General features: G+C 38.2%; 1 protein-coding gene across 1 annotated transcript in view; it reads right to left on the minus strand.

The window, feature by feature from the left end:
• Positions 1-3194: 3194 nt before the first annotated feature.
• Positions 3195-18509, minus strand: part of LYST (lysosomal trafficking regulator) — a 70555-nt gene continuing 55240 nt past the window's right edge. The window contains 12 exon segments of the mRNA XM_009988302.2: positions 3195-5016; positions 6454-6525; positions 6736-6892; positions 8623-8720; positions 9010-9149; positions 12609-12707; positions 13466-13602; positions 14508-14697; positions 15402-15632; positions 16989-17206; positions 17602-17742; positions 18129-18285. Coding sequence (XP_009986604.2) covers positions 4878-5016; positions 6454-6525; positions 6736-6892; positions 8623-8720; positions 9010-9149; positions 12609-12707; positions 13466-13602; positions 14508-14697; positions 15402-15632; positions 16989-17206; positions 17602-17742; positions 18129-18285 — 1779 coding nt within the window. The 3' untranslated portion in view covers positions 3195-4877.

Here is an 18509-nt window from a genome sequence, read left to right on the forward strand (position 1 = left end):
CGGGCGGGCAGGCAGGGAGGGAGGAAGACTGCGGGCAGCTCGGCTCGGCGCCCGGCGGCTGCCACCGCCCCCGCGGCGCGGCCCCCGCCCCTCGGCCGAGGCGGGCCCCCGCCAGCGGCCCTCCCGGGAAGCTGCTCCTGGCCGGGAGCGAAAGCTCGAGGGGCAGGCACGGCTCCGCAGCCTGTCCCGCCTTCGAGCTTTACCTCCCTCCGTCCCGGGCAGCGGTGCGCAGCGCTCGCCTCCTGTTCACTGCTGCAGCCACCTACCTCCCCGGTTCCAGCAGGCGCTGGGGATGAAACCGTCATCCAGGAGGTTCTGAAACGTCGAACGGGGAAAACCTGTACGACAGAGGGTGGTTGAGTAAGGGCCCATATAGTGCCTGTCCCTTCCTCACACCGAACAAAGGAAGAATGAAGTAAAAAAGAAAAAAACACAAAACACAAAACCAACCAAAAAAAAACCCTCACTGTGAAAAAAGGAACCACTGTAGAAAAAGGACTGGTAAGACTCACCTTGTCAAGGCTAGTTTGCCAGAATAAAACGATTCGGCTTTATAGATCGATTTTTGTATTTGTAATGGAGAAGTATATGACAGTCACCCACAAAGGTCGGTAGCAGTTAAACTGCCAATTAATATTTTTAACTGAAAAATTTGTCTGTCCCCATAATTAACACATTGGCAGGAGCAGCATCACCACAATCTCATTTATTCTGTTCCCCAGTAGGTGGCTGTTCTCTCTGGAGACGTACCTATGATTTGTCACCCTTTTCTCTTACCTCGGTATCAGCACTTTTTCACATTCCATCCTTATAATAGAGCAGAAGCATTTCCAAGTTATATTTATTTTCTATGTGAAAGAGAACAGGGAAGAGCCCCATTCTTTAAGATGCTTTGAAGGAAGGGCAGCCTCTTCCAAGACAGTCAATGGCTTTCAGGGTGGTGGCTTAGAAGGAAATGCAGCAGGAAGAAAGGTAAACATTAGTGAATATAAACAGGTAAGTTCATAAAGTTTACCTTAACTAGAGTTCCAGAAACTGATCAGAAACTTAACTGGCCCATGCTGCTGCTGTTTCACACACATTTAATTGCATCATCATTCTACAAAAGGCTCTGTTTACCAAAGGATGTACATGCTATTAGACAAAGAGCACTTGCTAGATGGTTCAAACAGTTACCTCTGATTTACACAATATTTTTAGCACTGGCTTCTAACAATTTCAGTCTTTAAGTTAAAATATAAGGGGAGAAATGGCTGTTTTAAAATGTATTTTCATCATATCTTATACAGACATGTTTTCTTTTTAATCTGCAAACTCCTGTGTTCCACCACAAGCAGGAGTCTCCTACTGGAGTTGGCCTACAGGCTTTGAATGCAGTACCTGTGACAACTAGCATGAATTTCTATTCCTTGAACTCACATGAACTAGCCCCTAATGAGGCTTATGTGGGCCTTATTCAATTATGTTAGAGAATCCGGATTTTTAAAAAGTTTTCTGGGAATGCTAGCTCACAGCTGGACACAGTGAGCAAACTCCTGTTTTTACTCAACTACTTTCTGCTGGGTAGCCCAGGATAGTGTAAGAGTCTGATCAGACTAGTCACGTACAGTTCTTAATCCTCTTTCAAAAGTGACCTGCCCAAATTGTGAAATACACAGCACAGCCTGTTACAGAAATCCAGATGCAAAAGTCAGTGGCTTTCCAACCTCACTCCAGAGCAGTAATGGAAAGCAGATCTTTACATAGAGATCATTTGTCAGCAGTTTGTACCTTACTAGAGTAGCAAAGAAAACAGTGCTGTCTGTACCTCTAGAAGCTTAACCAACGTTCCAATGGTTATTTTTCAAGGCAAGCAGAACTTTTAAATAGTATTTGGTTTATATTTTTTTTGTGATAGAGTAGCAGCATATGAAAGTGTGACTTCTATTTGCATGTGCAAGAAAAAAAGCTAATACAGCTTTAAACAGAGCAAAATATGAAGAAAACTTAAAAGGTAAACTAAAGATTTGTTAGTAGCAAACCAGGTGATATTTTCCCCCACAGCTCTCTAGAGTTCTTGCCACAAAATGCCTAGTTAATGCTGCAATCACAGTAAAATCAAGAAACCCTGCAAGGAGGGGAGGCTCTTGCTCAGTATGAAGTAACTCAACTTTTTCCTCCAAAGACAGATGTAGTTTAAATGCAAAGGAGATCCTTAAAGTTGATGTTTCAGATTTCAGAGTACAAGTTGAAATGTGTTTTTGTTTTCTCACAGAAACCACTTTTCGGTAATGGAGACTCCCTCTCCTCTCCCCACTGTATCTGGTTATTCCCTCCCCTTTCTCACTGTGTATCTCCACAACGGGATCATAATGATCCAGGTTTACCAGAGAATCCTGCAAGTGGTATCAGATAGGCCCTGCCACATGACCCTCTCTCAAACCTTGGCTTCCAACAGGAAGAGCCTTGCACCCTCTGTCAGAAGCCTCCCAGAGATCCCAGTTTTAATTTCCACCCAGCATCTTTCTTCCTTCCCTCAGAGAATCCAGAGGGGAGTTGCTTTTCTGCCTTTCCTTAGCTCAGTCAGGTTTTTAGGGAGAAGGCAGCTGAGAGGAAGGGGAACATGTCTGCTTTGACAGCCATTACTTCATCCGAATTGTAGCCACAATTCCTATGGGAAGGAAGAACACATGCACGCACATGTGAAGTGATATGCCTAGGGTTTCCCACTTCCCATCTTACACCTCCCCATTCAGTTTGACAGCCACGTGATGTAGTCCATGAACAGAACATTCCCACTTCATGATTTTTAAAATACAAAAGTCTACAGCAGGAACTGATCCGGAGCAAGATGGGCAAGATGTCTAAAAGAACAGAGGTGAAACTAAGCCAAAAACATGTTTCTAATAATCTCAAACAATTTGCTACAAAGATCTGTTTATTAGCCAATAATGTGACAGTGTATATACAAAGACAGTGTGGAATGTGACATTTACAGGAAGTTTCAGTACATCATGCACAGATACTATTGCAATGTTATTTTTATAGTTCCAGAATGTTAAACTGAATAAATATTCCTTGCTTCAAAAAATGATTTTTACTTTTACATAAAAATATATAATATTGCACTCTTTACAAGGCCAGCAATTTTGCATATTGATTTGTAACAAGTGGAATTCTACTTTATAAAAATAAGCCTTTGTGAGCAACACCCCAAAACCACAATATTTGTATTTTTTCTCTTAAATAAAGCACATCACTTCAACATGAGCCAGGAGGAAGCTTTTCAGTCTGTATTTGGACCTTACATTAACACTTAGACAGTAAAAAACATGACTAAAGTCACCCCATACAATGCTGCTACAATATATGCAGCTTTAAATTCAATTCATACAGTATGTAGCCACTTGCTTAATTGAACCAAAGATCAGCCTTTGTGTCGTGGACTATGAGAATATTTTTCTTAAATTTTTCTGGTTTGAAAAGCTCTTCAATCAGGAAGTTGCAAGAGTTTCTGAAGACTGTTTGGAATTTTCAAAAGAAGTGCAAAGACTTCTTGTGTGTATGTCATCTCCATCACAACTTGACAATTCAGTATACAGTGTTTTGAAGGCAGATGAACCTTAAACCAGGAGAAGATACAGCAGTTCATCTGTATGGCAATTGCAGAACACATCAATGATGAAAAAACAAAGCATTAAAAGAAAAGTGTAACTACATCAGACTTGCGCAGCATTCTTGTTCTGCCATTCGCATGACTAGTAGGCACTCATTCGTGGTGTCAGGTTTAGAGGTCTTCAGGACTAATCAACTGATTTATTAATTTTCATCTGGCCTAAGAATTCAAATTTGTTAAGCCTTTCACAATGGAGGCTTATTTTTTTTTCCCCCTCAAAAAATAGCACCTAGGAATAAATAACATATTTGCACAGTGTATCTGTGTAAACTCTTCAAATCATCTGATGTCTATGAACATTGATTATTCAAGCAGTTAGATTCAAACATTTTACAGTTTATTGAACTTCAGTGACACTAGAACAGGAGCACATCTGTGCCTTTAACACCTTTTTTAGAGCTCTGGAAGATAAGCTGTGTGTGTATGTATAATATATATTCTGCCACAGAATTGCAATAGTTAGGCATTACCAAGTTAGGGAGTTAACACTACATTAAAAAACAAAACCAAAACATGATCTAACTACCGCTTCATGATGCCATGAGGTGTCTACCCATCACCAAAACAAGTATTTTATTTTTGCCTGATGTAAAGACTATTACTTTAACAGAGATGGCAAAAATTACAAATGTAAAGATAACAGAAATTCAGTTTTTAGCATTACAATACCGTAAGATGGTGCAAAAAGCACCTACTAAGTACTTTGCTTCTCAAAAAAAGCAATTTTAAGTGGTCTTGGATTTTTAAGTTTTGGGTTGCTTATTCCAGAGCCAACTATACCACGCTCAACTAATCAGATATACATATGCTGACATTTTAATAGCTATTTACAGAACTTTATGCTGCTGATATTTTACAACATAAGAAGGGGAATAAGCATTATCAATCTTTTTTTTTTTTAAATACTTCTGTCTAAGAAGTGATTTAAAAAAAACTATTATGTTTTATATTGCAGCATTTTGACTTGTGTGTTATAGCATTTACAAGCCATTTTGCTGGTATTGGAGCATATGACCAGAGCTTCCTGGTGACCTGGATATGCTCCAGGTTTGTGCATGCACATACGCAATTTTACAACCACCTTAGACTGCCCTTTTTAAAAATCTATTCAGTCATTCTAGAGACATTCAAAGTACTTCAAAATCCAGATAAATACAAGATTCTAGGAACTATTTTGGATTTAAAGTGCATCAGAGACATGAGTTAGCAGCAAAAATAGTCATCACCCAGCTGCATAGCTGCTCAGGAATGAATAGAACATGGGTAACTTCAGGCGCTGCTGGTCCTTGCGACACCAAGCTATAACATTTCCATCACTATTAGCTGTGAACAAGTGATGCCCATCACAGGAAAACGTAAGGCTGAAAAACAAGAGGACAATCGATTTTTGTATCAGACTTGGCTATTCAAAATGCCAGAAGACAGTAAGAATCTGTAAGAGTGTAGCCAACAAAGATTAGCTGTCAGGGGAGACGCAGTGAGTGCATTAGCACAGCGATACGTTCGCATATACCTGTTTGTTCACTTTTGTAACCAAACAGGCTGAACTACAGCTCTGCCCAGAACTTCAACATGCCCTGCAGTTTAGTACTCGTTTCTTTGCAGCATCAAATCAAAGGGTAGGATCAGTCTCAGCACCCTCCTCTCTCCCCGGTGTGCCCCTTCTACTCCTGGAAGGAAGGCTTTTCAGTGACAGAACTTGGTGCCCTCCGAACTTGCTTGCTGACAAAGGCAGAAACTAAATCCAGCAGATTTCATGGCATAGCACAGGACGTGCTCAGCTAGGCATTTCTTAAACTATAACAGTAGTTACTTAAACTATAACAGTAGTAAAGCCCTTCAGTCATGCCACAGGTAATGTTAAAGAAAATGGATGCTGACCTTCATGCTCTGTCTCATTTAAGCAGGAAACTTTAAATTACTCAATAGCTACTAAATCATTATGAACAAGCTCTGTGAAAACGCTTCTTAAAGGAGGTAACAGAAAGACAGTAACTGCTATCAAGACAATGTTTTTCATTTCTAAGAAATGCTGATTAGTGGTTTGGGTTTTAAATGATATTTCAGAAATGGTCAAAACAAAATTTTTTAGACTAATTTGTTACTACGCTAGCATTAAGATGATAAAATTTTGGCATAACTAAGACCTCTGTGCAGGGTACTGTAGCACTGGGGATATCAAAGACTTGATCCTTTGACTATGTTTTGAAAACACTTTGGCATGAGAATAATTCTGCTTAGATAAATCATCAAGGGGACTTAGAAAATTACACAAGCATTCCAAAATGGCAGCTTCCAGGCTCTTCTGAGTTTCCTTTACTCTCTTCTCCATCATTTCCCTCTAACATCAGGGGAAAAAAAAAATGGCCAGGGAAAACAATGTTTCCATTTATTTCTGCAGGAGAAAAACTCTGTCTATTTGAGTCTGACAAAGTTAATATTATCTTATGATTTTTACACAGATTCTAGGGAAAAATATTATACTTAAGAATAAGAAGAGCAGCTATTGTTCAGTTCTCAAGGGAATCCTGCTAATTTCTATCTGCCAGCAGCAGAACCTAGTTATTACTGTCATTACAAATACAGTACACTTGTGCTCATTTTGCTTTCATGAATAATTAGTAGGATTGCATTGCTCTTTTGAGACATGGGTGTTTACCTCCTGTTCTCATGTCAAATCCACGTTCAATACTTAAGGCTATTTTGTTGTGGGTTTTATTTGTTTGCTGGGTCGTTCCTCCTCCTTCCCCTCCTCCCCTTAGCAAAATCCGTTTATTGTAGACTTAAGCTCTTCTTACCTTACAATAGGTTTGGCTGACTTTGAAAATGTTATTTCTCGTACTGGCTTCAAGTCCCATGTACTCCACAATCTGAAAGAAAAAGGGATTTCTTCACATCTAATTTTACAAATATTTCAATGATAAACATCACCTATTTAGCAACTACGAAGACTGGAAACTGAACAGTAGCCTGCCCACCTTCTTTAAAGCCAAATATCAGCATGACGTTCAGCTACATGCTTGTAAACTGCGAGCCTAAGTTATAAAGCATTTTAATAAATAAAAGTCTCAAATGCTTACCTTACAACTCCATTTTCAAGTCCTCCTGCAATTACGTTGACAGACACTCCTTCAGGTTGGTTAGAAAAAGCAACAGAGCAAATACTTTCTCTGCAGTGTACATGTCCCACAAGATCACCATTAACTGTCCAAAGTCTCAAATCACTACCCCCTCCAACTGCAACAGAACATAGCATGGCAGTATTAAAAAAATACATCTAGACTACAGCTAGGTCTATGCAACAGAATCTTTCAAGTGTCAAGAGTTAAACTTCTTGAAAGATCAGAAGGTTTAAATGACTCGCAGTGATGTGTGCTGCAGTAAACAATTAACTTGTCCCTCCATTTGTGACAGGTAGCATGCAAACCACCAAACCACTGCAGTGATTTAGAAGACATCACTTCATATTTATGGAACATCGTACTTACAAAATGTTAGATGAATTTACTTGTAATGAACAATTTTCATGTACTAACAAGGAATCAGTAAGAGTGAATTCATACTATCTACTTTAAACAGCTAGTTCTTGTACCCTGGCTTGCATTTTAAGCAAAGTACTTACAAGTAGCAAGCACAATTATCCTACCTGGTTATCTGGTATCATTTGATTCTATCAAAGAACTAATAACTCAGCTATTGCTTTGTCTTAAAAGGGATTGAAACTCATGTCCCTTACCAATTAAAGAATACAATCTCTTCCAGAAAAAAACAAAATGGTTCGTGAGCTACAGAAGTGAAGTTGAAACTCTCCATGTCAGTTTAAAGCCTAAATACTAGGTTTCTGAAACTGCCAGAATAATTTCCCCTTGTCCTTTAATACTACAGACTGTGCTATTTTGCCTCCAACTCCCCCCTCCCCACCCCAGATTTGGAACACTATTAGACTACATAGACGGAACTGAAACTATTTCAGACTACAATAAGAAGAGGTGGCTAAGAGATACTTCAGTATATAAAACCTATCTTACTCAAGGCAAGAGAGAAAGAAAATTGCCCCAAAGTGAGAACTGGGTCAATAACTGTTTTCTAACAACACAGATAAAGAAAGTTAAGCTCTCTTTCTTCTTATTCTGTACCTCCTTGGATCAATGGAACAATATTCTGTCATTTAGATGGAGTCTGTTTCCCTCCCAGTCTCAAGTTAACACAATACACACAGGTATTTGAGACAGCAAAATCGTGTGAGGACTCTGACTTAGCTCTGCTTTACCAATACCCAGTCTTGTACCACACAGTCATTCTTCACGTGAATAAGTGTTCCGATTTACGAAGTACTCAAAAACCTGCTGCTCAAATAGGTCTTAATGCTCTCATCCAGAAATAGTACTATGCAGAAAAAAAGACTGTACAAAAACCTCATTTAAAGTAAGATGAGGAGAATTATTTTCCTCTGTATGAGCCCTAATACAGAATATGTACTATTTCTGCTTTAGTACAGCTGTTACCCCTCTTTGCTTTAAACTAGTGAATAGCTAAGCAAATCTATGTTTGCTTCTGTGGATATGGAAGCATTTAAAGCCACAGAGTGAATAACAAGAATTCTGTTGCTCTGTAATACACTGTACTCCCCTGAAGAACTGTACCTTGGACAACAAACCCTTATTAAAATGTAGGCAGCCAACTTCGCAGAATTTAGGTCTCCCAGGAATCTGCTGAAATCTCAAGTCTTTTATAAAGAGATCAAGCTGTTAGCTTTTATATCTCTACATTTTACTCCAACACCTGCCTAATCATATCTGGAAAAATTTATGTTACTATGTTAAAAAAAAACTACCCCACAACAAAAGACCTATTTGACCAAATGCATCCTCAGATGACTAACACACACTCGGTAACTGATATAATAGCAAGTCTTACAATTTATTTGGTCTGTAAGTCAAAACAGCTTTCTTGACTGCCAAACATACCTGAATCACAAACTGTTGCAATATCACCAGTTGTTTCGCTAGCGGAAACTGCAGTCACAGGACTCTTGTGTCCAGCCAGACTCTGGACATAGCATAGCCTGAGGAAAAAGAGAACAAGCCTGAAGTTCAGACACAAGCACAGAAAAGGTTCTTTGAGGAAAATATTCAGTATTAATTTAAATCAACTTTTGCATGATAATGGCATTTTTCATATTTATTCTAGAATTCTAGCACCCTTCATGGGGAAAAAACAGTAAGGGTTTGACTTCACATTAAGACATACATAGAACAAACTTGGTTAACTTTAAAAGGGTGAAGATATGCAGAAGCTGGAAAACAGATTTTTAAAAGAAAGCCATTGGGAAAAAGTTACATATATACTTGTACCTGTTCAAATCCCATATGATGCAGGTTCCATCTTTGCTGACACTTATCATTATACTATATGGTTTGCACACAAACAAGCTTGTTATTTCTGCTGTGTGACCATACAGATGGACTTGTGACTCCATTTCTATCTCTGAAGGCTGAAAAACAGCAAAACAAACCATGAACTCTCATAAAAAAAATTAATGTCTTTTTTTCTGAAAAGGGTAAGCCTAGGGACAAGTTTAAACCTTAGACTTCAAAAAATAGCTCCCATTGCTTTTAATGTCATCGCTTTAGCAATGGTGCTAATACTTTATAACGTGGTAAACCACACATATCATTAATGTTCAACTTTTTTCTTCCAGTGCTTTAGTTTAAGCAAGCATTTTGATGTTGTCCAATGAATCGAAACGAAGAACTATCGTAGTTCTTCTCAATTATGCGTCTTGAAATCAGCTGATTTGTTTTCTGCAAGACTGCTGTTTCCACATGACAGCGAAATGGCAGTCCTCAGTATTTTAGCATCTAGAGGAAGCGCCCGGAAACACAGAAGGAAAACCCAGTTCAGCAGTTATCACTCTGTGCACAGTAAATTATTGGGAATTCCTCAAGCTGGTGCCAACTACTTCAGTGATACCAAGCTAGCAAAATATGCAGGAAGTCAAATTTAAATATAGAAACTGCTGGATAAAAATCAAAGCAGCAAATTTAAAACCAAATAATGCTTCTTATTCAAGTTCTATCATTTGAAATGATTCAGACTTCCTGAAAACTGGCTGAATTGAAGGAGCTGTTTAATCAGAATACTAAAGTTTTAATTAAGACAACTCATTGTACAGAGATTAGAATAATTTTTGTAAGAGAAAGGAACATTTTTCCGCTTGTTTCCTTGCACGTGTCAGAGCACATTGTCAGCATTTTTGTATGAGGTACAGGATGCATATAGCAGGTCTACAAAAAGCTTGGGAGTAGAAATAGACAAGACAAAAATATAACTATATTTAGTTTGTACAGAAGCGACATGTCTTTCTGCACTGAAAGGGACAATATAATCTACGTAATATCGCAAAAGTCAATTGCACATTTTGACAACAGGAAGACCTGGTATTTTGCTCTTGCTGCTGAGCATCTCATCCAATTAAGACACACAAAAGTACCCAGTTGTCATTCTCAGAACAGTTTGGTATCTCACATATGCAGATCCTTCTTTAATTTTTGTTCAGATTAGACAAAGAATTATACCATTTTTTTCCATAACAGCAACAATCAAGACTTCTGATTTTCTGAAGAACAACTGATTTTGATAACCCTTTTATTGTGCTCCTCCCATCTCCTTTAAGCGTCTGCTGTTGATCTGCACTTCAACACTTGAACTGAAAGCAGGATTCACCTGTACCTTCTCTCTATGGCACTAATAGCAGTAGTTTATTGATTCTTCACTGGATTATTGTAATATTGGAATATTCAAAGGAGACAAGCTGGAATTTTATCACCAACTGTATTAAGGTCTAATAAGTTATGAAATTGCCTCACGCCTAAAATACCATCCTTTTTTACTTCCCACTTGTTCTTAGATGACAACCACCAAAACTCTAGATAGATATGGAAAAACATGCAGGTATATATCTACCTTTAAATAGCTGTTCTTTCTGTTGGTTACCCAAAATGATCACTTACAGCACGTGAGTGGAGTATTTAAATGATCACTGCCCAGTTTTACTCAGATAATTCAAGTGCTCTCTTTCTGTTTGCAAGACAACTCTACTAGTCAGCAAGTGAAGGCTAGAGTAATTTGTACAACCAGAAAACCTTGGCTGAGGTTTTCATGAAGGTATGACTTATTGTCAAGATAAATCAGTTTCAAAGCAGTACTTTTTTTTTTACCATCTTAAAGGCTAGGGAAAACAGAGCACCTGAAGTATAACATTGAGGTATTCTTGAATTCTGACAGCATGCCTTTGAATTCCCATGTTCAATTAACAACATGATACCTGTTTTATGCCTATGCTTTGAATTTATGTAAGTGTGAAACAAGGCAAAATATTCATGTTTTAAGTACTGCATTATAACAGACTGTTCACTTTATCACTGAACAGCTGACAAGATGCACACAGAACAGATGCTAGAAACCACATTTGCATTCCCTGCAGCCCTGACTTGAGTAACTTACTCAACAACAGGAGCTACAAAATTGGCACAAGGTCAGTCTGCCTAGGGCATGTAAAGCTGTCAGTGCTGAGAAATTCAGCAAAGATGGTCTCAAAGACAACATCTGTGCAGCTGAACAAAAATAACTTGTTTCCAGGAAATGCAGGAAACTTAAGAATCATAATCCCACTACTGGAGTGTCTTTTTAGCATTGCAGAAGGCAAGTATATAGAATTTCTATTTTAGTACCTCAAAAATTTTCAACTGGAATCCAATTCTCAGTACAGGTTGTTTACAAGCTCACTATTCTGGTGAGCAGTTAAGGTGCCTGACTTAAGAAGCTTGCAGGCTTCAAGCTCTACTTCATTTTTTAAACTCAAAAGTGTTGCTGAGCTCAGGAGGTCTGAGCAGCAGATCACTGGAAACTAGAAGAAAGCCACGGAAGAAATCACTGTATGTTTGTGCTCTTCTCAGTCTAAGTATCTGCTGTTTGCCCCTGTTGAAAACCAGAAATTGAGTAGGCATAGCAGATCATACCAAGGTTCTCTCTGGCCCATGCTCATGTAGTGATTCAAGACCATCAAGAGTACAATACCAGAAACGTGTTTGCCAATGTCTGTATCCATATCAAGCTAAACTTTAGAAATCAGTTTAGTTTAGTTGTTCCTATGGGTAGTCCTATGGACACACCTGAATCTACCTGTCAAGAAAACTACAAACTCTTTGTTAAAACTATGAAGAGCAGAAGTTACTGCTGGAGAAAGTCAGACAGAAACTCAGTCTGAACCAGAAGATCAATTTTGAGTTCTATTTACACTTTCATCCCATGCTTATTACCACATAGCATCAGGGCGACTTCTACTAGTATCTCAGTATCTTCCACTAATGCATTAAGTAATGCAAGTTACTCTTCTCCACACAGTATTTATCCTTGGGGAATATGATAAAGTGAAGAGGCTTAGTCGTTAATATAAGCACTGTCAGAGACTTCATCCCGGCTCTCTAAGTGCCTTATGCATTTGAAATGTTGTTTACTTTGGGGAAATGCATTCCACAGTTTCAGTTAAGGCTTTGAAAGGCTCTGTCTCCTTCACAGAAAGAGTTACTCCTTAATGTAGGGAGCTTCATTGTGCCAGAGAGCTTCAATTCCAAGCCCTAGCCTGAATACAGTCAGAGCTGTATGTGTAATTAGTAACACACCCAGATGATGAGGGCTGACTAAAGGCTAGCAGTATGTGAACAACAGGTTAAGAAAAACCCACAAATAAACATGCTGAGATAAGTCTATTTAATAATATCAAAGACAATCCTTCAAAAATAAATATTAAACAAGCACTTGATCTTTTTAGCCATTGTCCTAGATATAACCTATTTCCCTTTTCTCACTTCTCCTGTCAAAAAAAAAAAAAAGACTGTAATAGGGAATACAGCTAAATCCTTAAATATAAATCTCGTCCAATGGAACTTACCATATTGCTAGTGAATCTGTTCATGTATGCTGTGATGACACCAGATTTACTACCTGTGAACAGCTGACAACTGTCTGGCACCCAAGCACAGCTTGTTACCTTGGAAAGACAAAAAGCCAGAAAAAAATAAAACAGAAACTATTGTAACTGCTATTTTCATTATGCCATAGCATTTGGTCAAACTGATGCTTTATTGGTTATCCTAAGAGAAGCCATGTAAAATACTTAAGCTAAAGAAATCCAAGAGTTAAAATATACTTGCTCTAGGTATATATTTGCTATTACTTCAAAAATAATGTAAAGGGGGAAATTCTGCATAGCCCAGAATTCACAGCTAAAGAGCAGTGAACTACTGCAGATTTCTAGATCTACAGCCACATCATCAGCCAAAGTCTTTTCAGTAGAATCTCACCAATGACTGGAGCATAACAGATTATGCAGTGCTCCCTAACAATCTTTTAGACAACATTTTTCAGAGGAATCCTAAACTATAGTGAAGTTCTGCTTCTAGTATGAGGCATCTATAATTTTTTTCCTGTATTCATTTTTCCTGGCCCAGAACTTAAGCTTTTGTAAACCCACACCAATATTCCATAGGAGAGAAAAGCTACAAAAATTAAATGCATTCAAAAGGGATCTTTACCTAGTACAGAACACATCCAGGAGCAAGATACAGTCGAGAAATGAGGGACACATTGCAAAGGAGAATCAAACAGATAAGTTGTGTTTAGATGCTCATCGCCAAGAAAAAGATCTGTTATTTACCACAGGCTTTGCAAAGATGAAAGCAAGAGTACCTACTGCCAAGTCAGGCCACCACTTAAATTAGCAACATTAAACGAGACTGATTCTTTTACCTGATGGAACTGTGAACTCTGTATAAAATTTACTGGAGGTTCGCTTTGCTTGCTTTTCAGTCGTAAAATGTTATCGGCATATCCCCAGCTCAGGATAGCTGACCACTGAATATCAGTACTGTGCATGCTTCTCACACCTGAAGGCACATAATATTGTGTCACATATGCTGCAACCAAAGAACTCATCACTTTGATAGTCAGCAGTAAAAATCTCAGGTCTATGTTTTACCACAAGCGAGAATATAAACAACTCCAAAGTTTCAAAATATATTTTCTGTTAGGCTATGGCTTAATCTGTAATGTACTATAAACAAACAGTTTTCAGAGACTATGTAGACATTCAGTGTTCTCCAAAGACAGTTAGCAACATGGACAAAGCCTTTTTGAAGAAACATTGCATCTAGTGGGAGTGGAGAAAAGGGGAAGAGGCTGACAATACTTCCCAGATAGCAAAATGATTGTTCGTAACTTTAAGGAGAACGTTACCTATTTTTCTTGAGTAAATGTGAAGCATTTTATTTAAAAGCACCCTTCACTAGTACATGCTACAAAGAGAAAAAGAAAAGTATGAGAAAGTGTTTGTACATTATCAACAAGAATCCCTCTGAGGAGTTTATCTGAAAGCAGAAGATCCTTCACCTCTGCTTTTAATTGATAACTTTCCTCCTTCTCTGCCTCTAAAAATCGTTCCTTTAATTCTCCTTTCTGTTGCCATATGTTCTTTTAATCTGTTCTTCAGCTCTTCTTGGAGTTAATATGCTGGTAAGCTCTAAAGTTAAATCCTCGTGCTTCAGTCACTTTAATGAAAAATATCATCTTCGTTACAGGATGCCTCTATGTAGCTTTGAAAATTATGAGTAAAATCCACTCTCCAGGAAAGATACCACACATGTGGAAGCTGTTACTGGATTTATAAATCAATCTTTGGCAAAAGTGACTAAATTTTGGAAGCTTGATGGAGAATAATAGTAGCATTAAATTTTTTTATGGCTCACTTTCACATGTATTATTGTGCACATAGAGTGTAAGCACAAATTCGTACCTTGCTCCTTGCTGTATATCATCAAAAGGCAAAACTTGCGGGACAAACCACAGATAGCTTTAGTTGGCAAAGCCTGGAGAGAGCCAAACCTCTCTCCATGTGGTTGGCTAAAGCAGACAACAGGATCTGGAGCACTCGGGGAACCAACATATTCTCCCCACTTCAAGCCTTTTATCCATGGTAATGGACTCTAAAACAAGCACAAATAAGGTTCAAATTAAAAGGTGGTAAAGAGTTTTCAGAAAAATATTATTTCATTAGTAAGGGAGAATCATTCATACCACATTCCTGTAAGTAATCACATGGTAAGGACTGCTGAAGTACTCTAAAAATACTAGAAAGACAAGCATGAAGCACTGCAGTACCATCAGCTAAACTATTAGCTTTAAGGGAGTTCTCAAACTTCTTTAAAAGGCTGAGATAGCAAGCTGGCAGTTCAGGTAGAGCAGCAAAAACTACTGATTTCTTTAAATGCAAGGATACAGTTTTTCACTAGGCTTTAGGGAAAGTGTTTGAAGTGAAGAAAGTTGAACTGTCCTACCAACAATGAAAAAGTTGAGGATGAAAGAAAGCACACCTGTGTTTACCTACTATAGGTTTGCACACAGATTCCAGAATTCATCCTTGAAAGTATAAAACCAGTTAAGTGAAATGCTTTCAAACACGTATTTGCTATAACCAAGATAAATTCAGATCTATCTCAGTTTGACACAAAATATATCAAAAATGCAGGAAAATAATTTTCACTATCACTTTACTAGTTTTGTGTATTTTCTTTACAGTACAATATAGGTAGTAAGTTGCAGTTTTAGGAAGGAAACTGTAAACATAAAGGTACAATCATTACAGCATATGAATGTTAATTAAATCATCTTGCAAATCAAAATGACATACTGGATATATTATTTCTTTAGTGTGTTCTCTGGTTTCTCTGAAAGCAAACTGCACTAGTAATCCCATGGCAGCAGGAAGTTCTCCTTCCATGATAGGCCTGGATCCAGGTCTGCTAACATGTGCTGCATGGAACAGCTGGCGAGGTGTTTGCCCATATGTTTTGATCATTGTTTCAAGGGCTCTTCTCTGAACGGGATCCTCAACAGCAGAAACATCCATCCCAAAATAGGTCTAGAGAGGAAAGGGGAAAAAAAAGGGAGGGGCAAGAATAAGCTTGTCCAGTTTGTCTTTGGGAAAGATTTCTCAACACGTGCACACAAATTTAGAGAAAGGCTCTTCACTATTTTGCTTAAGACTTGGACTGGAAGCCATCCCATGATGGCTGTGCTGACTAAAGAGCCACTGAGAACAGTAACCTTGTCACCACTCCTTTATTGGAGATAACTACCACTAACATTTATCATGTGAGCTGCTCCTACATGTATTCCATGACTAATTTCTGTCAAAGAGGTTTTCTTAGCAGACCTTTACTAATCTGTGCAAAAACAGAAGGGTTGCTGATGATGAACAAAGAATTGAGAAAGTTTGTTTTCTGTACCTCTTTTTAATTAACATATTAAAACTCTGGTTTGGGGTGGGGAGGGAGGAAGAACCTTCATATTTCAGGGGAGTGGAAATTTTTTTCTTTCCTCTACTTGTCCTTTTCATGTCTCTGTACTGCATACTTTCTCCCAGTCACACTGGCAAGCGCCTTGACTTTTCACTTTAAAAAGCAATGAACACACTCACACAAACTTAATATTTGAAACTTACGGTAATAACTAAATCAATACTTAAGCATGAAAAAAGGAAAAGGAAGGAAAGTATTTTGATGGCTACTGAAAAAGAAAAAGCCATCACTGCCAAACACTACTGCTTTATTATAGCAATTCCACCTATAGAATGAACACCAAACACACAGAAAACATTTGAATGCATTTGAAACCAGGACTATCTGGCTGAGCAAGCTTTGTGATAGTAAGGACTGAATCTGAGAATACAATCTGAGATATCCATGTTCCAATTAAGTAGTGAAACTCGAATTCTTCACATTAAATGAAGATTTACTTGAAATTAAGTTTACTGGAGGGGAAAGTGCTCATTAGAGGGACAAAACACAAGATGTATATGAAAGGAAGAACACAAACAATGAGCACAGGACAAACTGAACTATTTTAGTTGAGTAAAAGCTGCAGCACAATCTGCCTAAATGAAAAGCTTCTTCTGAATAAGATGGAAGCAGGTACATGCAAACACAATACCTGTATACCACTGCAAACAACCATCCAGAAAGTCTAAGCCCCATACCTGATTATCCCTCATGCTTATCTCAAGGCAAGAAAGACAACACAAATCACTTAAGTCTCACAATAGTCCCTGGGATCTTATCAGCTCTGCACTGAAATGGTTAAAGCCTTGTCTTATTCTTCAACACTTCATGAGCAAGGGATCTTGCTTCATGCTGGATATTTTCCAAGCAAGTCACACCAAACTTTTTCCCCATTAAGTTACTAAGAACAATGAACACACTGCTTAACAAATACTTACTGCAGGATGAAAGACATTAATAGCCTGAACAGAGGCCTTGCCTTTTTGCTTATAACCAAACACCAAGTCAATCCAGTGGCAGATGGTCTGGGAAACATGGTCAGATTCCAAAGCCTGACGATGAATCAAGATGAACAGACGAGGATCGTTACGAGCCCAGGGTGGAAGGTTGACATGGTTAACTCTGTCACCATTTTGACGTACTCCAAAATCAAAACCTAGAAAGAAGGAAGTAAATGTTCCAACATTTTAGTTGATAACAACTTTGAAACTTTATAGGGTTCTATGAAAGCTAACTATCAAGCAGAGTGATTGTTGATTAACAAAGCAGCACCATTAACAAGTCCTCCCCAAACACATTCAAGCTGTACATACTCAAATAGAAAAATGAGACAACAGGAAACTCCTTTGCACCTCTGACATCATTATGAAAAAGCTTCCCTTAAGTCCTGCATAACAGCTTTTTTAGCATATCCCACAAATTCGTGCCAGATTTCTCCCGTACATCTACTCAGCGTATTGAGTCAAAGGATATAAGTGTTCTCAGTTTCAACCCACAGACTCAACTGTACAGCTGTTCTGGGTATATAGCTTTGGTAGCCTCTTAATATACCTTCTCTGTTAACTAGAAAGTCAGGAAGGTAGAAAAATTCTGGGATAAGTTCCTTTACGTCAGTCATTGATTCATATGAAGAGAGTCGCCAGGTTGTATTGGTAGAATGAAAAGTTCTGTCCGGGATGTCAAAACTTTGATCTGTAAAGAAATCCAAACTGAATTTGTTATATCAATGATGGACACGGTAACAGTTACACATCTGCAACTTCTAGTTAACTGCTCACCAGTTAGCTGAGAACATTTAAAATTCTTCTATCTCAATTACTGTGTGTTACACATGGACTGCAAGTCAAATATAGGTCAGCTTTTTATTCTACATACACTAGAGTGTAAATATAAGGTGTACAACTATCGTCTAGCTTGATAATTTCAGAATGGGTCTACTGTGAAAGCATACCAGATTTAATGTTACTGAACTCAGCTATTTGGAATTGATAAATTATGCCAAACAGAGTTGCAGACAGCATTCCTGAGTCATTGGGACAAGGCCCAGATGAGAAAGGCAAGGGCAAAAGTGATCTTACCTTGATAGGCTAAAAACATTTTAGTAAAAGGTGGCAGCCTAACTAGGAAATGAAGCACAGTTCCACTGTTGGAATAATGAGATCCATAGTGATATGGTTGCACAGGGGGCATTGGATCATCCTCTCGTGCTCCTTTACGGTACTCTTCTTCCAAATACTAGAAAAGTAGTCGGAAAAAAAAAAAATCACAAACTTCCTACTTAGTCTCCATTCCAGTAAGAAGAATAAGAGCTTCCCTAAGTTGTTTAGGAATAAAACTTAAAACTTTTAGAGGAACATTCATTTAAAAGTGATTTGGAATCGAACACACTTTAAGTGTCTAAAGATATGTGAACACTTTTACAATCCAGTTAGGTATCAAAGTCTTAAGCCAATTTAAAT

Source organism: Tauraco erythrolophus, chromosome 2 (assembly GCF_009769465.1).
Source record: "Tauraco erythrolophus isolate bTauEry1 chromosome 2, bTauEry1.pri, whole genome shotgun sequence".
NCBI lineage: Eukaryota > Metazoa > Chordata > Aves > Musophagiformes > Musophagidae > Tauraco > Tauraco erythrolophus.